This window comes from Oryctolagus cuniculus, chromosome 12 (assembly GCF_051225735.1).
Source record: "Oryctolagus cuniculus isolate XC-2025 breed Fujian yellow rabbit chromosome 12, ASM5122573v1, whole genome shotgun sequence".
Classification (NCBI taxonomy): domain Eukaryota; kingdom Metazoa; phylum Chordata; class Mammalia; order Lagomorpha; family Leporidae; genus Oryctolagus; species Oryctolagus cuniculus.
Window position 1 is genome coordinate 101,765,712 of NC_142878.1, and position 25,340 is coordinate 101,791,051.

General features: G+C 44.1%; 1 protein-coding gene across 1 annotated transcript in view; it reads right to left on the bottom strand.

The window, feature by feature from the left end:
- Window positions 1–71: 71 nt before the first annotated feature.
- HDGFL3 (HDGF like 3) overlaps window positions 72–25,340 on the bottom strand; it is a 53,884-nt gene continuing 28,615 nt past the window's right edge. Inside the window, exons 2-6 of the mRNA XM_008251043.3 lie at window positions 16,698–16,774; window positions 13,450–13,588; window positions 12,955–13,113; window positions 10,651–10,797; window positions 72–1,277 (exon numbers count right to left, since the gene is read on the bottom strand). Of these exons, the coding sequence (XP_008249265.2) occupies window positions 1,272–1,277; window positions 10,651–10,797; window positions 12,955–13,113; window positions 13,450–13,588; window positions 16,698–16,774 (528 nt within the window). The 3' untranslated portion in view covers window positions 72–1,271. The remainder of the gene's footprint in view (window positions 1,278–10,650; window positions 10,798–12,954; window positions 13,114–13,449; window positions 13,589–16,697; window positions 16,775–25,340) is intronic.

Sequence of the window (25,340 nt, forward strand, 5' to 3'; positions counted from 1 at the left end):
TAGGCAAGAATCCAGAGTGTTTTAAAAAAAGAAAAAGAAAAGCCTCACCTGCACTTGATTCTACCGTCAACTTGCTGTTAACAATTTTTGCTTTAATATATGAATTACATTAATACCTCACATTACATATATGAAGCCAAATCACACTAACTTAGTTGTTTACAGCCTCAAATCTTACTCCCAGTACACATTCCAATAAATTTATTCTGTAAAAACAATACATTTTTTTGTTTTTGATTTTTTTTTTACAGTAAACTTTTCAACTACAAACCTGGAATACGAGAAAGATGTTCCAAGGACAAGCATAATAGGATTGATAAAACCAAACTGACTAAATGTGTTCTCACAATATAAGCTGGCATAAAAATAAATAAAATTCTCTATTATCACAATAGCAACAATAATGTACACATAATAATGGTTTGTCGATGAATGTTAACTATTCTACCTCTAGTTCCAAAAGAAAACAGTTCATTTTAAAAGTCTATATTTAAAAGTCAGTGTTCTGTCTGGTTTCCCACAGGGCTGCTGCTCATTACAGCTGTAAAATGGAAGGACCCACCTTGAGTGATCAGCTCAAATTGTGTTGGCACTGGGAAAAAATAGATCATTGCCTTTATTTTGGAGTAACACAAAGAGACTCACTAACTTCACATACAGAAACTCAGTTTGTGTACATAACAACATGAGTCTTGAGAAGTATAAGCTGTCAACTAGCTATTTCTAATACAGAATAGGTATTTTACAATGTGGTTAAACTTTACACATGGCCTCAAAACTGAAGGACAATTTTAATTCTTCTTCAATATACCAATGTTATGTATCTAGGAATTAGTTCCTGGGTTCATTAAAGAGAGGAAATCCCACCCTTATGCATTATGTTGAGTGGTAATCTAAAAAAATGCAAATTAATATTTAATAAAGTGTTTGGTGATGGTGGGCCAAGGCAGGAAAACGGAGGACATAACTGCCTTGGTCAAAGGATCCTAGACATGTATGAGTCTGTGCAAAAAATCCTGACAATCCTTAGTGGTTAAGGGCAACCTCATGCAGCCAAATAACATGAAATGAAGTCAATAACCTTAAAAAAGGCTAAAATGTCTTTTGTTTCCCAAACACAAACAGGAATGTGAATAATGAACATACAAACTGGGGTTCTGTCAACAACAACAACGACTATGTATTGGTTCATAGTAAATCCAAGAATATCAGACAACCAAACATACAACCTTCTTGTGGTTTCTCTTAATATGCAGCATTCATTCTAGTAGTTAGGTCTGGAAAAAAAGAGAGAGAGAAAATAAACCCTTAGATGATGTAGGGAACTAGCAATGGGGGCTACCCGCACCCACAGAACATAAAACCAGGTTTTCTGAGATGTTCGTCCGCACTGCAGCATCAACAACACGTAGCGAGAGCTTCTAGGGCTTAACACCTGTGAACGCGAACGGAAATACTAAACTTCGCTGTCTGGAGGGCAGTCGTGTGCATTCTGCGCCTGTTGCTGGGACACACAGAGTTAACGGGGAAATGGACTTAAGCCATCTTTGTGGGGACTATGGTGTCAGAAAGGCAAGCCGCACAAAACTGAAGAAGCACTTGGAGTGCACACATGTTAGTCTTCAAAATATTTACAACCTGATTAGTCGTGTCAGGAGTTAACCAAATAAAGATCTATAAAGTCTGACTTCGTGCTTTTGAAAAAATTATAAGGTGAAATAAAATGTAAATATTCCATTTCATGAAGTAATGTGTTTGAATTTGGGACCCACTTTAAATGGAGTCAGGTTATATTTCTCCAAAGGTATCCTATTTTTGTTTTCCTCATCATTAATCCAACTATATCAAACTCCCCAGTAACACTCTCATGGGATGAATGAATGCGAACTCAGGCCCCAAACATCTTTTCAGAAAACAGCCTGTTTCCGTTCTTTCTTCCACTAAAGTGGATGAACTTGTGTTTAAGCACGTGCATGCGCACTCATGGGAATGTTCTCACTTAGACAGCCAAACCTATCCTATTCTGTATATAAATCATTCTAGCCCCTCAAGATGACAGAAATGTTTTTTAGCCTTCCCTGTCTCTCCCAAAATGAGAAAGATAATCTTAAAAAAAATCACTTAAAACCTGTGAACTTGCGAAGTGCAGTGCCCAGCGACTCCTAATTATTTATTAACAAAAACACTCAATGGGTACTGTGGGTGGGGGAATAGAAAAACGGATGCTTGTAAAAGTTAATTATAAAATCAGATTTTTAAAAACTCTGGTACCGGCCGGCGCCGCGGCTCAATAGGCTAATCTTCTGCTTTGCGGCGCCGGCACATGGGGTTCTAGTCCCAGTCGGGGCACCGGATTCTGTCCCAGTTGCCCCTCTTCCAGGCCAGCTCTCTGCTGTGGCCAGGGAGTGCAGTGGAGGATGGCCCAAGTGCTTGGGCCCTGCACCCCATGGGAGACCAGGAGAAGCACCTGGCTCCTGCCTTCAGATCAGCGCGGTGTGCCGGCCGCAGTGCGCCGGCCGTGGCGGCCATTGGAGGGTGAACCAACGGCAAAAAGGAAGACCTTTCTCTCTCTCTCTCTCACTGTCCACTCTGCCTGTCAAAACAAACAAACAAACAAACAAAAACCAACAAACTCTGGCACCATATCACTACATCTATGTACTGAAAAATTTAACTTGTTAATTCATGATGGCAGGTAGTCTGGACATGGTGTTTTAATTGTCTGCCTCTCAGTTGCCATTAGTAGCTCATCCTGCGCCGGTCAGCACGCGCTGTGCCATGCACCCTAGGGAATGGCTGCAGAATCCAATCCCATTCCCTCGGAGACTGCAGGCTGGCGGGAAGCAGGCACTATGAGACGCAGACTCACAGGGTACATGGAGCACCAATTTCATGTGAAAAAATGATGCTCAATATGGCCAGTTAGACTTAGGTATTTGGCGCTTTGTAAAAATAAAGCGACCTATTCAAGGAAAAGAACTGACAGTATTTGTTGCCAATGATAGAATTTGAGTGTTTAAGTGAAAATCAGAATTTTGAATCCTTCATGAGTGACAACTTCCCAACACTTAAAAGACTTTTTTGAAAAGACAGGTGGTAATATTTAAAAAACATTAAAAATATTTGATAATGAAATGTATAACAGCAAACCATTATCTTCCAAATGGGTAAAAGCTATTCAAAGTGCCAGAGAGCCCAGTGGATTTTAACAGAATACAAAAAATTCAGATGGCACACTGCAACTAACTCTTAAGAAATTACTATTTACAGAATTTACGTAATATCAAATAGTAATATCCATAATTATCTGGAAGGACTTCCAACTCCTTGAGTGCGCCTGGAAGAGGCGCCACCCCAGCGGCGCGCTGAGCCTCGCCCTGATCTGAGCCTCTGCTGACGGCTAGCTGCATCTGGGAGAAGCCGAGACACAGGACGCGCAGTTGTACCTGCCTGGACCCCCATCCACAGGAAAGACAACATAGTGAGTGCTGCTTTCAATTTATTTCTAAAAACATTTATTTGAGAGCAAGAGAATGCAAGGGTGCTTCCATCCGCTGGTTTCCTCCCCAAATGCCCCCAACAGCCTGGGACAGGGCTGGGGCTGAAACCAGGAGTCTGGAACTCAATTCAGGTCAATTCAGTGTTAGAGTACATGGGTGCTGGGAACCCAACATTATATGAAGCATCACCACTGCCTCTTAGGGCCTGCTAATCAGCAGGAAGCTGGAGCCAGGAACTGAATCCAGGTTCTCTAATGTGGAATGTGGGTCCAAACCAGCATCCTCGTTTGTTTTTGTGGAGGGAGAAGGAGTGTGAGGGAGCACTCCTATCTACGGGCTCACTCTCCCAGTGCCTCAAGAGGCCCAGAGCTGGGAAGTCCATCCAGGTCTTTCCCATGGGCGGCAGCGACGGTGTCAACTGAGCCATCATCTTGGCTTCCCAAGGTCTGCATTAGCAGGATGCTGGAGTCAGGAGTCAGGACTTGAAAAGGGCATCAGACCCAGGTGCTCTGATATGGATGTGCGTCGTAGCCAGTGCCTGGGCCACCAGGCCAGTTGCCCTGTTAACAAACGCTCCTTTAAGCCCATTAGGTTTTAGGGTAATCTTTTATGCGGCAACAGATAACCAATACAGCAGGCCTAAGCCCATTAGTGCTTGGTGTTCTAGTCACCTCTAACTTTGTATCCACGAGAGGCAAGAGGGGGGCTCCAAGGTGCTCTGGATTAGGCAGCCTGCCCCTCTGCCTCGGGATTCCTGTGGGGGCAAAGAGGGTGCCCTTGTGGAAATTCTCCCTCCCCTGCAGCGCTCAGCCTCAGCCACCACCACCTGCCTGGGACGTCAGGCTCTTCACCTGCACGTCCTTCATCCTCGCTTGCTTCCGAGGCCAGAAGATGGGCTCCAGAGCACCCGCCCCTGCCCGGGCTCTCAGCCCCTGGGAGCTCTGCGCATGCGCTTTTATGACCTCATCGCCCACCCCCTCCTCCCCGCAACGCCTCTTTGCCCCTAGCCCAGTGGAAGTCACAGTTAGCCACGAACATCTCCAACATTCCCAACGTGAACTTCCAAGATATTCCACTCACCAACTTGTTCTAACTGCGGCTGGTTTCCTAAACACTCACATGATGAAGAGTGATTCTACTCACTATACCAATACACCCACACCGTTACCACCAACTGCTGCGACTTTCCATAATTTGATTCGAACAGCTCACTCTTCTATCATCACCTGTGTCTGTAGTTGTTTTTTTTTTGTTTTTTTGTTTTTTTTTTAAAGATTTTATTTATTTGAAAGAGTTATAGAGAGGCAAAAACAGAGAGAGAGGTTTTCCATCTGCTGGTTCACTCCTCAAATGGCCTCAATGGCCGGAGCCAGGAGCTTCTTCTGGGTCTCCCATGTGGGTGCAGGGGCCCAAGGACCTGGACCATCCTCTGCTGCTTTCCCAGGTGCACTAGCAGTGAGCTGGATCGGAACTGGAGCCACCGGGACTTGAACCAGCGCCCATATGGGATGCCAGCACTGCAGGCCAGGGCCTCAACCCACTGCACCACAGCGCCGGTCCCTAGCTCACTCTATCTTATACTCCAACTCCACTAATTCTTTGACATTTACAATCTGTTGATCCAGTCTCTTCCTCAAGTCTACCTTTTTCTTTTTTATGTATTTTGGATGCTCTGGTCCATTGTTACAATAACTTTCTTGCGCTTCTCAATCCCCTGGCTTCAAACTCCTTTCTCTTGGGGTAAGCTTCAGTTCCAGTTAAATTCAGCTCTCTGACTCCCTGTGTAACTGAACACACCTGCAGCACACACACAGCCTCCCCACTGCTCTCTCCGTGCCGGCACGCCCACTGACCAAGAGCCACTGCTCTCACCGTGCCGGCACGCCCACTGACCAAGTCCCCATTGCTCTCTCCGTGCTGGCACGCCCACTGACCAAGACCCACTGCTCTCACCGTGCCGGCACGACCACTGACTGACCACATCCCACTGCTCTCACTGTGCCAGCACGCCCACTGACCACGTCCCACTGCTCTCACTGTACCGTCATGACCACTAAGTGGGCCCCTACTGCTGCCTGCCAATTCAGCTTCATTTCCCAAGTCCATGCACTCTTCTGCTTTTAAGTGACTATTTTGTACATTTTCCTCTCTCTTGAAACTTCCAGTACTTCTTCCTGTTCTTACTCTCAAATGCTGACTTTGTCTCCTAAGGAAATGGAAGTAATCAGATAACTTTTATGTGTTCCACCCCAAGTATCCACACATGTCTCTGTATCCCCAAATACTCTGCCAATCCTGTTGCAATGGATGAAATATGGTGCCCCTGCCTGCCACGGAACGACTTTTATGTCTTTTTGCCTTCTGAAATTCACTGTTTCAGCACTTTTTTCCAGTACATTATAATTGTGTGACAGCTCCTCACTTGGATCATTCTAAGAGCTGTAAATTCTCTCAAGAAAAGTTCCTCGGGACCTCTGTCCCGGACCATGGCTACACAGTTTGAGGCCACGTTCCCTGTGGGATCCTAGCACTCGCTAGAAAACTGCTATCATGAAGAGACCGTGGCACTGACCAAAGGAACAGGAGAGAGAACTCAGAGAGAGACCCATGGATATATAACAGATGACGCTGCAGCTCAGAGAGGCAAGCAAGGAGGGATGAGTCAATAAACAGCAATGGTTCAAATGCTTTGCTTAAACAAGGCAGAAAAATGCTAACCATAAAAAGAAAAGTTTGATAGAGCAGACAATAAAATTAAGACAGTCTATTTTCTATAAAGGTCAGAAAGAAATTGAATAGAGAAGCCACAAACTTCAGACACTGAAGGGCAAATGAAAATCCTTGTTAGTCAGAATCGACAGGCCTTATGAGTTTAAAAAAAAATCCAACAGGAAAATGGGCAGAACCGTAAAACAAGCACTGACCAAAACAGGACACAGGGGTGGTCAAAAACCATGGAAAGAGATGAGACTCCTCCTCACCATGGCTGGAGAACTGCAAATTAACACTTCACAAGACCTACTACATTGGCAAAAACTGAAGAGTCTTGATAATGCAGGTTAATCGCAGAAAGCTCTGACACACTGCTGGTGGCAGTATAAATTGGTCCAACTGTTAAAGAAAAATAACTTGGCATTATCTGGCAGGATTAAAGCCACACACTCAGGACAGCCCCTTCTTTTCTTGCTACATGCCCTCTGGGAACTCTCCTCCATGTGCACTTGCTAACGAGCAGGGGCTGCCTACCACAGCTCCTGACTGCACCACGCTGGAAACACACCAAACGCCCCTCGGCGGAGAGCTGATAAATAGGCTGTGGTACACTCCCAACACCGAGCAGCACACAGCATGGAAAGATGGAGCGACTACTGCTGTAGTTTCGGAGTCCGTGTATTTGAGGCCTTCAAGAAGTTCATGAAAATGTGTATCATGAAAGACTGTACAGAATTAAAAAATGTCTTGCATCAAAATAAGCTTATGTCTTAATTCCATTTTTCCATGAACCCTCTGAAGCACCCCCATATACTGTATACACCTATATGTGAGGTATGGGCTGACATTTTTTTAAAAAAAGATTTATTTATTTGGAAGAGTTACAGAGAGCGGTAGAGACAGAGACAGGTCTTCCATCTACAGGCTCACTCCCCAAATGGCTGCAATGGCCAGAGCTGAGCCAACCCAAAGCCAGGAGCCAGGAGCTTCTTCCGGGTCTCCCACCTGAGTGCAGCAGCCGCCAAGGACTCAGGCCATCCTTTGCTGCTTTCCCAGGTGCATTAGCAGGGAGCTGGATTGGAAATGGAGCAGCTGGGACTTGAACTGGTGCCCATATGGGACACTGGTGCTGTAGGCTGGGGCTTCAAACTGCTGTGCGACAGCATTGGTCCCTGGGCCAACATTTTTAAAATGGAGGCCAGCGCTGTAGCACAGCAGATAAAGCTACTACCTGCAACACCGCCATCCCATATGGGTGCCAGCTTGATTTCCAGCTGCCCCACTGACAGCCCAGCTCCCTGTTAACGGCCTGGGAAAAGCAGTGGAAGCTGACCCACCCATGTAGGAGACCCAAACAGAGCTGACTTCCGCCTGGTTCGGCCATTGTGGCCATCTGAGGAGAGAACCAGAGTATGAAAGATCTCTCTCTTTCTGTCTCTACCTCTCTCTTGGTAACTCTTTCAAAATAAACAAACCTTAAAAAACATTTTTTTAATGAAAGCAAGTAATACACATCTAACAGTGGTGCTCATCTCTGTGCAGAAAGTTGGGATGGAAGGAACATGTGAACCCACACAAGCTGTTGTTTCAGTTCTTGGGGTGTGTGATAGGGCCGCTGGCGTTCACTTTGATACTATGCTCTTTTACATACGTGTGTGTGTGTACGTCCCCTTGCATTTAATAAATATCTTACTAAAAACAGGTTAAAGATAGAAGAGGATCTCAGGCTCTTGCTTTCCCACTGGCTTCTACTAGTGGTGCGCCTGGGTCAATTCTTTTAACCCCAGCTTCCCCAGCTACAAAATGGAGACACGAGCGGCACCTGCCCACTGGGCTGTGTGTGAGCTGAAGGGAGGGCATTCACAGCATCTACGCGGCACGAGCCACAGGGACCGCTGCTGTCTCCAGCACCAGCTGTTTTCCGAGGTGCTTTCAATCTACTAGAGTAGAAATGGTTTCGGGGCGGCACTGTGGCGAAGCAGGTTAAGCCTCCGCCTGCGGTGCCAGCATCCCATATACATGTTGGTTTGAATCCCAGCTGCTTTGCTTCCAATCCAGTTTCCTGCTAATGGCCTGAGAAAGCAGTAGAGGAAGGCAAAAGGGCTTGGGTCCCTGTACCCGCATAGGAGACCTGGAAGAAGCTCCTGGCTCCTGGCTCCTGGCTTTGGATTGGCCCAGCTCCGGCCGTTGCGGCCATTTAGGGAGTGAACCAGTGGATGAAGACTTCTCTTTGCCTCTCCTTCTCTCTAACTCTGCCTCTGAAATAAATCAATCAATCTTTAAAAAAAAGAAAAAGAAACAGTTTCACTAGCCGTTAGAAAAATACATCTACACTGTAGGAAATAGACAGTGGGGACAGTGCTGTGGCACAGCAAGTTAAGCCTCTGCCTTTGTGGTACCGACATTCCATATGGGCAGTGGTTCTCACCCCAGCTGCTCCTCTTCCGGTCCAGCTCTCTGCTGTGGCCTGGGAAAACAATGGAAGATGGCCCAAGTGTTTGGCCCCTGCACGCACAATGGGGAGACCTGGAAGAAGCTACTGGCTCCTGGCTTCAGATTGGCCCAGCTCTGGCTGTTGTGGCCATTTGGAGTGAACCAGCAGATGGAAGATTTCCTCTCTGTTTTTCCCTATCTCTCTCTGTACCTGTGCCTCTCAAATACATAAATCTTTAAAAAAATTAAAACAAGGAGATAGACAGTAATGTATACTAGCTGAGACCACATGAGAGGTAAGACACACAGAGCAAGCTTTCCGAGGAGAGAAGTGTGCAAAGGTGGATGGAAGAAAGGGGCTCTGGAAAGAGACCAGCAGGAACAGGCAGACAAAGCAGACGGGGAGAGAGGAGGAGAAAGTGACTGACAGTATTAAGTGCCACAGAGGTAAAGACAAAGATTAAAGGAGCAACTGGGTCTGGCAGTATCTGGGCCCTTTCAGAGCAGCTGTCAGGGAAGAAAGGAACGCAATGGGTTACAAGTCATGAATCGGAGGAGATAAGGACAGGGAGACTGGGGGAAAACAGCAGTCTTCTAAGAAGGTTAGAGATAAAGAGAAAGTGAGGAGGGAGACAGATCGCTGGAGGTAGGTCTCCAACAGGGGGAAACCTGGGACTGTCTAGAGGCACAGGGGACAGGGACCAAGCCAACGGACAGGAGGGACAAGCAGGTGAGCACGAGCTAGATCCTGGCAATGCCAAGGTACAGATGAGTGCTCCTGGAGCTAACGTGCGTATGACTTACTCGGGGATTTAGTTAAAACGCAGATTATAATTCCTGTCTGGGGTCTGGAGCTGGGCCTGAGATTTGCATTTCTAACAAGCTCCCTCCCATGTGATACTGATGCTGCTCTTCCATGGACTGCACTCTGGCTGTAGAATAACTTCGTGTGTCACAGAAGTGCACTAGAAATAAATTTGGTAGTAAAGGAGACGGAAATTGTGGGCGTGTTTGCTACATGCATATTGAAGCTACCTGGGATGAAGACAGCAGGTGGGATAAGAAAAAACTCAAGCGAGCAGGTATTCAAGCCCTCAGTGATAGACAGCAGGTGTGTGTCCTGGGAAGGCTGCAGGCAAGGACAGAGGACATGTGCTGGGGAGACGCCAGGAGTGGAAGAAGACAGGCGGAGGACAGAGTGAGGGTCAAAGGTCAGACAGCAATTAGGCTCCCACTACTTGACAGTCATTTCAGATAACTAGGATGAAGCAGGAAACAGCTGAGAAGTGGACAGGACCAACTCCAATAGGCAAGAACTCAGCTGAATCTGGAGTTGGACAGACGGCTAGTAGCAACATATTTCATGGCTTACTATTTGAAAATGATTTGACACTGTCCAGCTATTCAGAGAAAAGATGTGTGGAAACTGCTAGGTGAAAACTCTGCCTACATTAACACTGTTCCTAAGGTAGACTTGCCGGTAGCTTTGAAGTTACGAAAAGTTAATGAGTTAAATTAGATAAATTTGACCCTATAGTTATTTCAAGTATTAATATTCCTTGAATACTTAATTATTTAAAGTTCACGTGGATTATGAGGTTACACATACTTCTGGGAAAGAAGTGGTGATACGCAATACTCTATTTTGAACTTATCTTCAATTCTGTGATAAGAGAAACACAGCTGTCCAGTTTCATAATTTCAGTATTTTACACCTCACTTTTAAAAGACTCTGACATTGCTGCAATTAGTTTAAAAGGAACAAACCTGCAGACAGAGCTCCAAATTGACGGCAGGTGTAATTCCTGTTCTGCTGTCTTATTCTCACACTCTAAGCAGCCAATCAGTTACGCAGGAGCTATGAGTGGATGTACTCACATAGCACAGGCCGAGAACACGTCTCCATTTGCCAACACAGTGTTTAATAATGCTGAGACGAGGATGCTGGTTCTGAAGCAAAAGGTCTTCTAATTTAATAGGAAATAAATTATAAGCATATCCTTACCCCCTCACTGGTTTTCTGCAAGTCTGAAGTTGTATTTCTTGTGTCATTGCCAGCATCTCCACCCTCAGAGCTGCTTTTGTTTTCCTCTTCTTTGCAGTCTTTGTCATCTTCATCTCCTGGAGATTTCCTTGACTGTTTAGAGGATTTCTAAATGTTTAGACAAGTTAAAGGTCAGGGTCAAAGGAGAACTACAAATGCACACATGTAAGCAAGAGATGAGAAGCAGCTGACTCGCATCCAGTCTCTGTCTTGACACACATGCAGTGTGCAAGGGTGAGCTAAGTGACACTGGACAAGTCCTTTCACCGCACTGGGGCTCAGTTTGGCCAGCTAGAAAGGCTGCGCAGATGACTAGATGACCTCTTAGTCCTTTCTAGAAGTGTGATATTAAACGCAGGAAATATTCATGCATCCAGAACACTGTCAATGAATAAACACGAGCGTGGGAAAGGTATAGAACGCCATCTTACTATTCCTGATCACGTGTTACATAAGCTAACCTTCATCTTTTAAATTATAGTTACTTAAGAACCCAAGGTTATACTGGTGAACCAGTCCCTTCTGATTCCTAGACTCCATGCTGGACGTCTAAACAGAAATTTGAGGGGTGAGTATCACCACGACGCATGTGAGCAAGCTGTCCATGGGGTTCTGATGCATGTGATGGTCAGAGAACCACTGTGCTAGGGTACGTAGTTGATATTTATAATGTTACGGTTCTTAAGTGATCATGGAAGATACAACCTCGAAGGAAAGCGAAGGAAACTACCCTTCAACTTAAAACAGATCAGCCTTAGGAAGTGAAGCGTGACTTTACTCCCTCATTGCCCCTTACTTCTGGGCTGTACAGTGGCACTGAAAAGCCCCCTCCCATACTACTAAATGTGCAAGTAGTGACATTACACAGAAGCTCAGCAGGCAACTGTAAATTAAATACTATCAAAATTCAAGTGGCTGTTCAAGTGAAGTACAAAGTGTTTTATAAAATCAGCCTAAAAATAATTTTAGTGGAATGTACAATTTGATAGGAAAAAAAATTCTATTTTGTTGTCATTTGCAAACTTTATCCTCACTCAAGGCATCATGTATTTTTCAATAGGTGCACAGAAAATAATGCTGTATTCATACAATTTTTACCGGTATGCCAGTTGGGGGGATTTTATAGACTGCCAAAATAAAACGTAAGTAGTCTGACAAACTCTTGGTAGCTGTTTGTCTCAAGTTTCCTAAGTATATGCAGCCTCTAAAAACAAGAATCTGAATGGAAATAATTTTTATCTATGTATTTAATTGTGTGACAGACCCAATAGTGTGAAACCTGTACAGATCTCTGGTCTTCAAAGATCTATTTATCTTGCTTTCAGTTTCTAAAACGTGAAAGCTTTTTACAACCTCATAGTTTTGAATGACTATATGAAAAACCTAGACTTTCGATCTATTATGTTACTCTTCTGTTTAAAAGCTTTGGTTATGGTTACATTAGGAATAAGATCCAAACTCCCTGATAAGCCCTGAGTGTCCGAATTACTTGGCCTTTGCCTCCTGCCTTGTTTATAATCCTCCAGCCGCACCTGCCTCCTCTCTGTTTAGGAACTTTCACACTCTACCCACCTTGGACTTTTGCACCCTGCCCCTGCCTCTGCCTGCATACCCTTCCTCCAGGTCTGATAAACTCACCTTTGCAGAAACGCCTGGCAACCCTATCTAACAGAGGTCCCGTATTCTGTTTCTCCCCACTCCCGTTCAGGGCCTGCCTGGCCCTTCCGCAACTTGCATTCACTCAGGTTTACTGCGGTTCTCCCATCCTATTCTAAGTTACATGAGGGGAGGGATGCGCTGCATTTGCAACCCTGTACAGTGCTTGTCATAGACCAGCTGATTAGAAGCTGTAAAAACGGAATAAATAAAAAACCCAAAGCACATTCTCTCAGGCAGAAAAACAAGTAAGAATCTACGTATCTGGCACACAGACACAGCATCGAATCATATCGTGTCTCCTGTATTTCTAAATCCTTCCCAACTCCTCTGGAGGGTACCATTCTAGGGAGAGCTACTCATCTGTCTTCCACTGAAGCAGTCCTCCTCCAACGAGCAGGCAGTATTTTCAAGGCCAAATCGGCCCGAAAGCGTCAACAGCCACATTACCCCGACATCTAAGGTGACCTGCCCTATTCCCTCTGCTTGTCTTCTTTAGAGGTAAGAAATTCCACAGACCTAGTCCCTACGAACAAACTGAAAAATTATCCGGAAACTCTCAGTGAACATGCATGCAACGTCAACAACAACAGGCAGCGCCGCAGTAACCTTTGAAGTGTATGACTTTTTCCGTTTTGAGCCTGCTTTTTCATTCTTTCTTTTGCCTTTTCCATCTTCTTCTACTCTATCACCTTCTTCCTCACTGCTGGCATCAGCAGTATTTCCACCTTCTCCCTCCGTTTCCGAGGAGCTCTGTTGCTGAATTGCCTACGAAATAATAAAACACCAGCTAAAATTGTATTTTTGAAAATAAAATAGCAGACTGAAAGGAATCACTCAATTTTAATTTGATAGCATTCAGCTTCCTCTTAAGGTTTTTAAAATAAAGGGCTATCAAAGTCAATATTCCAGCGGTCACTTGACTTGAACTCTTGTCAGTAAAAGAGTTACATCTAACCCAACATGACACTGGGGCCAAAAAGAATTCTCACTTCAAATGAATGCAAGGTGACTTAATACAAAGGACATGTAACAGAGCTGATGAAAAATTTAAACCAAAGGTTGAGACACAGTCAGTGACAACGAAGTAAACTAAACCATTACCTGGTAACCTGTAAACTTTACTCCTGGGTTATTTTCTATTTCCCATAATCCTTCATTAAATCCTTTCCGTTTGTTGGACTTTCCAAACTTGTCTTTGTATTCCTTATATGGAAAAAGGTCTTTGGGACCTAGAAATGCACTGCAGAGATATATTAAAAATAGAATTGACATGCTGAACTTCAGATGTAAGATATTTAAATATCAGTATCAATTAAGGTGTCAGAGCATATTACAGTAAACAAATTTAAATTAAAGGGAATCCTTCTAAGTTAGGCACATATCAAGATGTTTTAGATACATACTTCAGAAAAAATGGACAGGTGGAAAATACTACTAGGTTGCACTACTTTGATTTTACTTTTATTATTTTAAAAAAAGATTTATTTATTTATTTGAAAAGCAGAGTTAGAGAGAGAGAAAGAGGGAGAGACAGAGAGAAAAAGAGAGATCTTACACCTACTGGTACACTTTCCAAATGGTTGCACCAGCAGGGCCTGGGCCAGGAGGAAGCCAGGAGCCTGGAACTCCATTTGGGTCTCCCACATGGGTGGCAGTGGCCCAAATATTTGGGCTATCTTCTTTCCCAGGCTCATTAGCAGGAGCTGTATCAGAAGGCAGAGCAGCCAGGACCTGAACTGGCGCTCAATGGGATGCCAGAGACGCAGATGACGGCTTGATCTGCTGCATCACAACTCTGGCCCAATTTTACTGTTAAATTACCAACATCTTCTTTGTTTTATGTTTACTTCGACCATGTATATCATTTAAACTAAGATATAGCTATGTTAATCTTAACATAGGTAAGGGCTTTGTGAGATTTACAATTAAAGATATTAACACTGGGACCCGTGTTAGGGCACAGTTGGCAAAGCCACTGCCTGTGACACCAGCACCCCGTAAGCGTGCAGGTCTGTGTTCTGGCTGTTCCACTTGCAATTCAGCTTCCTACTAATAGCCTGGGAAAAGCTGCTGAAGAAAGCCCAAGTGTTTGGGCCCCTGGCACCCATGTGGGAGAACTGGATGAAGCTCCTAGCTTTGGCCTGGCCCAACTCTGGCTGTTGTGGCCACGTGGGAAGTGAATCGATGGATGGAAGACCTTCCACTCTCTCTGTAACTCTTTCAAATAAATAACTGAATCTTAAAATACCTGTATCTATCTATCTAGCTACCTATCTATCTATGAACATTGGAATACAAGAGTTCTAACTCTACATACCACATCATTATCTTTATTCACTATTATTTCCATAAATCCTGGCTAACAGACCTGAGCACTCCAGCTAGCATCTTCAGCATTAGACTATGGGGGTGGAGTGACTGAGGGAGCCCCTCAAGCTTACATGTCAAACAGAGCTACACTCATCATTCAGAAAATATTAACTGAACGTCTCCATGTCAAGACATGATTCCAGAGCTGCTGGAGATGCTGCAGGAAACAGAGACAAACATCTCTGCCCTCACAGAACAGGCGTTCTAGTGGGAGGGGCAGGAGTATGGATGATAACAAAGGGAAGTGAAATATACAGTGTGCTAAAATAAGTCACTGCATACATACACCAGAGAAGGAGGGGTGATTTTACAATTTTAGGTACACAGAGCTGGAGAGGCTTCACCAAGAAGATATCCAAGTAATTAACTAAAGGAGGTGAAGGTACAACCCATACACCGAGGTGGGGAAGAGGCTGCAGAGAGACCAAATACAGAAGCTGTGAGGCGGCAGAAAGCCTACCTCATGTGTCTGAGAAAGCCAGGCCACTGTGCCTGCAGTGAGGAGTGGGCCAGATAGGGGTACAGACGACGCAGGACACTGGAGGCCACTACAAAGGTTTTGCAATGATATGAGGCTTAAAACTAGTATCACTCTGGCTGCTGTGTTGAGCAGACTGACTGGGTCATGGGGTGGAGGCAGGAGGACCACCCAGAAGGCTATTGAAGCAGGCCGGTGATTTGCAGCAGAGTATAAGCAGTGAGGCCACCAGTAAGTGGCTGGATCCTGACTTCATCGTCGAGAGCCCAGTGGTTTGTAGATGTGCTGAACACGGCATGTGAAGAAAAGGTGGAACTAAGGGCATCTCCAAGGTTTTAGAGTCAGAAATGAGAGCAGAGTTGGTATTTACTAAGATGGGAAGATTTGGGGGAGGGTAAGATGCAGGGGTAAAAAGCTCAGTTTTGAATGTCAAGTTTGAAATTCCAGTTAGCTATCCGAGCGAAGGTATCAGGTGGGCAGCTGGAAAGATGAATCTGGAGTTAGGGGGAAGGTCTGAGCTGGAAACACACACTTGGAAACCATCAGCAAACAGCTGATATTGACAGCTTCAGACAGCAGGTTTACAAGTTTATAAATTCCATTTTAATGGGCCTCAGTATTGATAATTTACATTGTCCAGCTGATCAAACACTTCAAGTTGACAGACACTCGTGGAAGCTTTTTGACACCAGAGCTGTTTAAGAATCACCAAACCTTTTCTTACTGTTGACCTTTAATTGCTCCGTCAGCTTGATTCCATCACATTAAACCCAGAAATAACCTGTGAACATTTTCATCACAAACACGTCAAAGTCCTACTTCACCAGCTGAATGTGACAAAGAAATGAACGCTATCTGTGGACGCTTCACTGAGAGGGATCTGTCAGGAATGATTAGACTGCGGCTTCCGACCTTCCCAGCCTTTGACTCTACCTACAGGAAATCACCGCGAGGTAAGCTGCCTGTGTTCACGTCAGCCACCGGTGCTAGCCAGAGCACGTCTATGCTCCAATAGTGCCACAAGAGTTGGGATTAATGGTCACGCTTTTCTAACGTAAGACTTAGTCATTTCCAGCCTTCCTTATTTATATCTCATCCCTTATACCACCTTTGGATGTAGGAGACACATGTCTTTCTTACAAATAAACGATATGTTTTTTACTATCACCCTCCAGGAATGACTGACAACTGGCCATGTTATCACGTTCTAGCTGTTGCCAGAGCTATTCTAAAACAAGTGCGGGCTGGCGTCTGGCCTGTGACGAAGACATGGTTGAGACCCCCATGTCCCACATCAGAGCACCGCGGGCGGATGCCCAGCTCTGCCCTGATCGTTAACAATGATGAAAAGTCTTCCTATTAAGAAAAGTATTGCATTAGGTCAGTGATTTGTGTGACTATATGATTTTTGACAACACGTAAGACATTGCAGATAGTCTATAAACAGTGAAGTCTAGCAGAGTCAAGTTACAGCTGTGGAAACTTTACTTCGTTAACTTACGTTTCGTGGGTGCCGAAAAAGAAGATAGGGTATTTGTTTGCTGGAGGCTTCACAGCTCCCTCTGGGAGTTCATCAATCTATTAAACATAAATTTCGTTAGAAAACAGTTACTAGAAACACAATATAAACACTGTTCTGTTAATTTATTGCTAATTTCAAAATAAAATTATTCTAATCAAAATCTTCAGTTTTGCTTAACCTGACAAAATGATTCTAAAGGTCACATCTGGCCCACTACATGGATGTCCATACTCTAAGCTAATTATAAGCAATTATGATAATTCATAAGCAGGAGCCAAAACTACTAATTTCCTTTGACCCAAAAGAATTAGTCCTGGGAAACTGTGCTAGTGAAGTAATTCAGAATAAGAATTTTAAAAAGAATGAATAAGATGTAACTTTTTTTTTTTTTGAGTAATACCAAATACATTCATGTCCGTAGAAACATAAATGTGGTAAGATAGCAGAACTATGGAAAATTAACTTGATGAAATGTCAGGAAATTATTAAACGATGTCATCTCTTGCCTGGACTAGTACAAGTCTTTCTCCTAACTCAGCTGGCATTGTGGTGTACAGTTTCAGCCGGCATCTCATACAGGTGATAGTTCTGAGTCCTGCATGTTCCGCTTCCAATCCAGCTCCCTGCTAATGGCCTGAGAAAGCAGTGGAAGACTGCCCAAGTGCTTGGGCCCCTGTACCCACGTGAGAGACCTGGACGGAGTTCCAGGCTCCTGGCCTCGCAGGCAGCAGCTTCACCCGCGAAGCCACAACGCCAGCCCCAGTGACATCCTTCTTATAAGGTGGCTATGGTCATCAACTGAAGGGCAGTTTAGAATCCCTGGCATGCAATCAGGAGCTTAATAAATGATATAGTTGTTACTGTTACTCAGCTATCAGAGGCACCAGAGAAAGAGCTACTCCTCTGTGGCTTCAAAAAACCTTCCACTGCCAAGCTCTGTTCCTCCATTCCTCTTTCCTGTCAGCTGGGAGCCCAAATTGGTGGCACTATCAGGGTAATCTAATCAGGATACAGGCACAGGACTCCACATAATGGCTCAAGCTTGTATGTGTAGTAACTCGGTGTTTTCATTCATTCAAATGGTAGCTGGGGGTGGTGTGGTGTGGAGGGCAGGAAGTACAAAGGGCCAGGGAGATCAGCATGGATACCAAAGTTCCCCCCGAGGCAAAGTCTTCCCTCAGAACCCTTACTGCATTCAAATACTACTCAAATATCACTTAATCAGACACTTCCTCTATAACCTAACTTTAAAATTGCACCTCTTGGGGTTGGTTTTGTGGCAAGCTGGGTTAAGCTGCCGTTGTGATGCCAGCTTCCAATATCAGAGTGCTGGTTACAGATCTGGCTGCTCTGCTTCTAATATGGCTCCCTGTTAATACAGCTGAGAAAGCAGTAAAGATGGCTCAAGTACTTGAGCCCCTGGCTGAATTTCCCAGCTCCTAGCTTCAGTCTGGCCGACCTGGCTACTGCAGTTATTTGGGGAGTGAACCAGCAGATGGAAGATCTCTCCCTCCCTCCTTCCCTCTCTGTCGCTCTGCCTTTATAAATAGCACCTCTTTCCCTATCATTTTCTATTCCCTATCCTGCTTTATTTTTATTCTTAGCATTTTCCTGACATTGAGTATATGTTTGTTTCTGGACATTAAAATGCTCTCCATTGGTGGGGGGTAGGGAGACTTGGTTGGTTATCACTGTAACCCTACTGCCTGAAGCAGTGCCTGATAACTAACAGGTGAGAAATCAGTATTCCTTGAAGGGATGAAGTTCCTAAGTCTAGTCTCCGTGGGGTTATGCCGTGTGTGTGTGTGTGTGTGTGTGTGTGTGTGTGTGAGACACAGAGACAAGGAGACAGAGCAGGGGAGGGAAAAGAGAAGTGGTGAGCAGGTGTAAGGACTGCCATGGGGTGGGGTCTAGCTCTACAGCTGGAACAGTGGATATCGAATCTACTACTAGGAACATTTATTCCAGGCTTCAGTAACAGGACAGAGCAAACAACAGACGGCAGACAGCAGGACCAAGGTTTCCTGACTGACTCAAGATCTGACAACCTCTACACTGGCATAGGGAGAGAACCTCCAGCTGTGAGGGGGAAGAGAGAGGACAGCTATGGAACAGTTTCAGTAACAAATTACCGGGAAACACTATTATGAAGATACAGTATACAGCAGTCTCCATGCATAAGAGAAGAAAATGAGGGCAAGCAAACTTGTCTCTGAGTATGCCAATGAGGACTCTTTTTTTTTTTGGGGGGGGGACAGTTACTGGGAAAGGATGGCACAGGAAACCCACCAACTTCGTTTACTTAATGTATGCTAAACTGATCTTCTGTATATAAAGAGAATCGAAAATGAATCTTGATGTGAATGGAAGGGGAGAGGGAGTGAATAAGGGGAGGGTTGTGGGTTGGAGGGACGTTATGGGGGGGAAGCCATTGTAATCAATATTCTGTACTTTGGACATTTATATTCATTAAATAAAAGTTAAAAAAAAACTATAAATAAAGTCATAGAAATATAAAAAAAAGTGTACAAGGTATGGTGAACTAGAATGAAGAAGAAAAAAAAAGTGTACAAGGTATGGTGAACTAGAATGAAGAAGAAAAAAAAAGTGTACAAAGTATGGTGAACTAGAATGAAGAAGACCCAAATTTGTGATCTTATTCTAAAAATGAATTTAGACAAAGAGAAAATCTACAAATAAGTCAAGAAATTTACTGTAAGGGGGGCCACAGCTGTCGCGTAGTGAGTAAAGCTGCCACCGGCAGCGCTGGAATCCCATATTGAGATCCGGCTGCTCCACTTCCGATCCAGCTCCCTGCTATGGCCTGGGAAAGCAGCAGAAGATGGCCCAAGTCCTTGGGCCCCTGCACCCACATGGGAGACCTGGAAGAAGCTCCAGGCTCCTGGCTTTAGTTTGGTACAGCTCCAGCCGATGTGGCCATTTCGGGAGTGGACCAGCACATGGAAGACCCCCCTCTCCCTCTTTCTGCCTCTCTGTAGCTCTGCCTTTCAAATAAATAATCAATCTTTTTTTAAAAAAGGTATTTGGAATATCAGTCCCTAAAGTATACAAAAATCATCACCTACTGGTTGACTGATCAATTTCATAGTGAAAGACATTTTGATTTGATAAAACCTTGAAAAACATTGACATTTTATTTCCGAGGAGTAATAAATAATTGTGAAATGTCTTGATATACTTAGAACTTCTCACTTATGGTAGCATCTGGTAGGGACAGGCCAGATACTGAGGCCCCTCATTAAAATGTACATTGCTGCTTCTGGAAGAAGAATGCATATGGGGAATTAATTCATTCTCCTGGTACATCTGCAGAGAGCCAGTCTCCAACAAGAACTCAGGTTAATCAATGAGAGATTCCGGTTTATGACTGTCGCATGAGATCTTATTTAAGTCTCAATGGGATATTCTCATTCTTGTACATTCCCTCTTCATCCTTCCCTCCATCCCATTCTCACTTTCTTTTAGAATTCTAAAAGAATTTTAAATTGAGTTGTATAGAAATCTAGCATATTACCCTAAATCCCTTTTAATCCCATCAGTTTTCTAAGCAATTGTCCACATAGGTTCAATTTTGAATAGGCATAAAATATACTTCCTTATTTAGAGTTTATTTTCACTTTTGTTGATGTAAAATTTATTTATAGTGAAATGCACTTAAATGTATATTTTACGACAATCTGATAAATGCATATACCCCTATAACTGTCAGCCATTCAAGTACTGTTCAGAACATCTAAGTCATCCCAGCAAGTTTCCCTCTACTTCCTACTAGGTTCTTCCTATCCTTATAATCACTTTTCTAAGTCCTTGAACCAAAATAAAAAGAATCATACAGTAAGAACACTGGCTGGTCATTGGCTTCTCGTGCTCATGTGTTTGAGGTGAATCCAGACTGTATCAGCAGTTCACTCTTGTATATTGCCAAGTAGTAGTCCACTGCCTCAGTCTCCTGCTGATGAACGCCTGCATGACTGCCAGCTTTTGTGTTAGGAGGTAACATCACCAAAATGTGCCATCAACATTTCTGTATGCTTCTTTTTGTGGATATGTACTGCCTTTCTCTTGGGTAAATACCAAGGAGGATTACAAGATAATAGTGGAGGTACATTTTTAACTTTCTAAGAAACTGCCAGACTTTGGTTGATTTCATCCTCCCTCAAGTAAACTACGAGTCTCAGGTGTTCTACATCCTAATCAACAATTGCCAGTCTTTCTCGTTGCAACCATTCTAATAGGTGTGAAGTGCTGTCTAGCATGGATGTCTTTTAACATACTACACTGTACTTATCCAAAAGAAATGACAGCATATGTCCTCACAAAGACTTACTTAAGGATAAGCACATAGCTTTATTTATTATAGTCAGAATAGCTGGACTAGCCCAGGTGTCGATTAACGTGAAAATGCCTACACAAACTGCGGTACATTCATAAAAGGGGATACTATTCAGTAATAAAAATGAATGGTGAACGAGTATTTACAATAACATAGATGAATCTAAAAAACATGCCAAATGAAAGAAGCCTTGGCCAGTGCCGTGGCTCAATAGGTTAATCCTCCGCCTGCGGCGCCGGCACACCGGGTTCTAGTCCCGGTTGGGACGCCGGATTCTGTCCCGGTTACCCCTCTTCCAGGCCAGCTCTCTGCTGTGGCCCGGGAGTGCAGTGGAGGATGGCCCAAGTGCTTGGGCTCTGCACCCGCATGGAAGACCAGGAGAAGCACCTGGCTCCAGGCTTCAGATCAGCATGGTGTGCTGGCTGCGGCGCGCCAGCCATTGGAGGGTAAACCAACGGCAAAGGAAGACCTTCCTCTCACTGTCCACTCTGCCTGTCAAAAAAAAAAAAAAAAAAGAAAGAAAGAAAGAAAGAAGAAGCCTTACACAAAAGAGTGCATATTGTGTGATTTCACTTAAATGAAGTTCCAGAACAGGAAAAGCTAACGCAGAGTTAAACAATCTGAACAGTGATTACCTCTGGGGGAAGCTGTAGGAGGTGACCAAGACTTTTCTGCGGGTGATGGTAATATGTCATATCTTGATAGGGTTTTGGACTATATAAATTTGTCAGAACTCATCAAATAAAAACACTTAACATTTATGCATTCACTGTATGAAAATTTTACTTCAAAGCGTAAATAAATCTAGCTAACTTAATTCAGACTGAAGAGCTTAGAGATGAAATACATTAATCTCTGAAATTGACTTTAAAATATAAAAATAAGATGGATTGATGGATGACTGAAGATTGCTAGGTGGACAGAAATTTGATAAAGCATATTTGGTAAGATACGAATTATAGAATCTAGGTGGCATGCACATGGGTGTTCACTTTCATGTTAAATTTTTCTGTATGTCTGAAATTTTTATACTAATATATTGCTAAAATAGGTAGATGAGCAGGTTAAAAAGGATGAGGTACTATAATAAATTGGATATATTCTTTAAGTTATAAAATCAACAGATTGTTTAGTCAACAAATTAAGATGAAATAGAAAACTTTCATGCTTCATTATAAGCTGGAGCTGATTTTTAAAAATATGTACATATTTGGGGGCCGGCACTGTGGCACAGTAGGTTAATCCTCCACCTGTGGCACCAGCATCCCATATGGGTGCTGGTTCTAGTCCTGACTGCTCCTCTTCCGATCCAGCTCTCTGGTATAGCCTGGGAAAGCAGTGGAAAATGGCCTAAGCACTTGGGCCCCTGCACCTGCGTGGGAGACCGGGAGGAATCTCCTGACTCCTGGTTTTGGATCTGCTCAGCTCCAGTCGTTGCAGCCATTTGGGGAGTGAACCGGCAGATGGAAGACCTCTCTCTGACTCTCCCTTTCACTGTTTGGAACTCTACCCTTCAAATAAATAAATTTAATCCAAATAAATCTCAAAAAATACTTTAAAAAATAACTTCAAACTTGCCAATCACAGGGATTGCATCAATTATATTCCCACCAATAATATGTGAGTCCCTATATCTCTAGATACTCATGACGAGTATTATAAATTTCTTTTCTAAATTTGCTGTGTGAAAAATAGGCCTTTAATTTGCACTTCTTTAAAAAAATTATTTGACAGAGTTATGGACAGTGAGAGAGAGAGAGAGAGAGACAAAGAGAAAGGTCTTCCTTCTGTTGGTTTACTCCCCAAATGGCCGCTACGGCCGGCGCTGCGCTGATCCGAAGCTGGAAGCCAGGTAATTCCTCCTGGTCTCCCATGTGGGTGCAGGGCCCAAGCACTTGGGCCATCCTCCACTGCACTCCCGGGCCACAGCAGAGAGGTGGCCTGGAAGAGGGACAACTGGGACAGAATCCGGTGCCCTAGCTGGGACTAGAACCCGGAGCCCATAGGGGATGCTGGCGCCACAGGTGGAGGATTAACCAAGTGAGTCACTGCACTAGCCCCTTGCACTTTCTTAACTGTACATGTTGTACATCTTTTCAAGTAATAAATTATTTATATTATACTTTCTGTAAACTGCTTTTTCATATCCAATACTATTTTTCTATTGTGTCATGCTCATCTGCTACTGATCTGTAAAAGCTCATTTTATTTTATTTTTTTGACAGATAGAGTTAGACACTAAGAGAGAGAGACAAAGAGAAAGGTCTTCCTTCCATTGGTTCACTCCCCAAATGGCCGCTAGGGCCAGCGCTGCGCTAATCTGAAGTCAGGAGCCAGGTGCTTCCTCCTGGTCTCCCATGCGGGTGCAGGGGCCCAAGCACTTGGGCCATCCTACCCTGCCCTCCTGGGCCACAGCAGAGAGCTGGACTGGAAGAGGACCAACTGGAATAGAACCTGGCACCCATATGGGATGCCAGCGCCACAGGCAGAGGACCAACCAAGTGAGCCACGGCGCCGGCCCCAAAAGCTCATTTTATTATATCACTTTATTTATACATCTCTTGGTATGCACAGAAGACTGGTTTTGGATTTTCTGTGGGTATCACAATCTGTAGATGCTGAAGTTTCTTATACAAAATGGCATATTAATATATAAGCTATGCAATCCTCTATCACACCCTCTCTTAGATTTTAAATCATGTCTAGATTACTTGTAATACCTAATACATATACACAGTTGTGATACTGCATTGTTTAGGAAATAATGACAGAAATAGTCTGCATATTTTCTTTTTTCTAGATTTATTATTTTATTTGAAAATCATAGGTACAGATAGGCAGAGGCAGAGAGAGAGAGAAAGGTCTTCCATCTCCTGGTTCACTCCCCAGATAACCACAACAGCTGGAGCTGTGACAATCCGAAGCCAGGAGCCAGGAGCTTCTTTTGGGTCTCCCATGTGGGTGCAGGGACCCAAGGACTTGGGCCATCTTCTAGTGCTTTTCCAGGCCATATCAGAGATCGGAAGTGGAGCAGCCGGGACCAGAACTGGCGCCCATATGGGATGCTGGCACGGCAGGTGGTGGCTTTACCACAAAGCTGGTCCCTGTATACTTTCAGTATGGATGCATTTTCTGATTTTTTTTTTTTTAATTTGGGAAGAGAGAGCGAGTGAGCTAGCTCCCATCTGTTGGTTTATTTCCCAAAAGCCCAGAAAGGCAGGGGCTGGGCCAGAGTGGAGCCAGGAACTCAATCCAGGTCTCCCCCACACATGGGTGGCAGGAACCCAATTACTCATCACTGCTGTATCCTGTGATTTGCATGAGCAGAAAGCTCAATTCAGGAGCAGAGCTGGGTACTTGCTACTCTGATATGAGATGCAGGCATCACAGCTTGGCTAAAGGCTCGCTCTGAATATTTCTGGTCTTGAAGATGTGGAAATCACGGACGCTGACTGTGCACGTGTATACACAGCTCGGCCCTTTTTCTATTTCATATTCCAAACATCCCCTCCCATTCACTGACTTGACTTCATTTGCAGAATTTTCTAGCAGAAATTAAGGTTTTTTAAGATTTATTCATTTGAAAAGCAGAGGGGGAGGGAGGGAGGGAGAGAGGGAGGGAAGGAGAGGCAGGCACTCTCCATCAGCTGGTTTACTATCCAAATGGCCACAACAGCCAGAACTGGGCCAGGCCAAAGTCAGGAGCCAGGATCCTCCTCCTGGTCTCCCACATAGGAGCAGGGGCCCAAGCACTTGGGCCATCCTCTGCTGCTTTCTCAGGTACATTAGCAGGATCAAAGTGGAACAGCCAGGACTTGAACCAGCACCCCTATGGGATGCCAACACTGTAGGTGGAAGCTTCACCTTCTACACCACAGTGCTGGCCCCAGAAATTATTATTTATATAGTAAAAGCTATTAATCTTTTTCCTGTGTGGCTTACAGGTTTATATCTTGCTTCTGAGATTACCAAAAACTCTCCCCTGTCTTTCCTAGAATTACTTCTGTGGTTTTAATGAATTCTTTTCTTTCTTAAGATTTATATATTTATTTGAAAGGCAGAGTTACAGAGAAAGAAAGAGAGAGAGAGAGAGAGAGAGAGAGAGAGAGACACAGAGAGGAGAGAGAGAGACAGAGAGGAGAGAGAGATCTTCTATCTGCTGGTTTACTCTCCAAATGGCTATGATGACCAGGGCTGGGCCAGGCTGAAGCCAGGACCCCAGAACTCTATCTAGGTCTCCTATATGGATGGTACTTGGGCCATCGTCT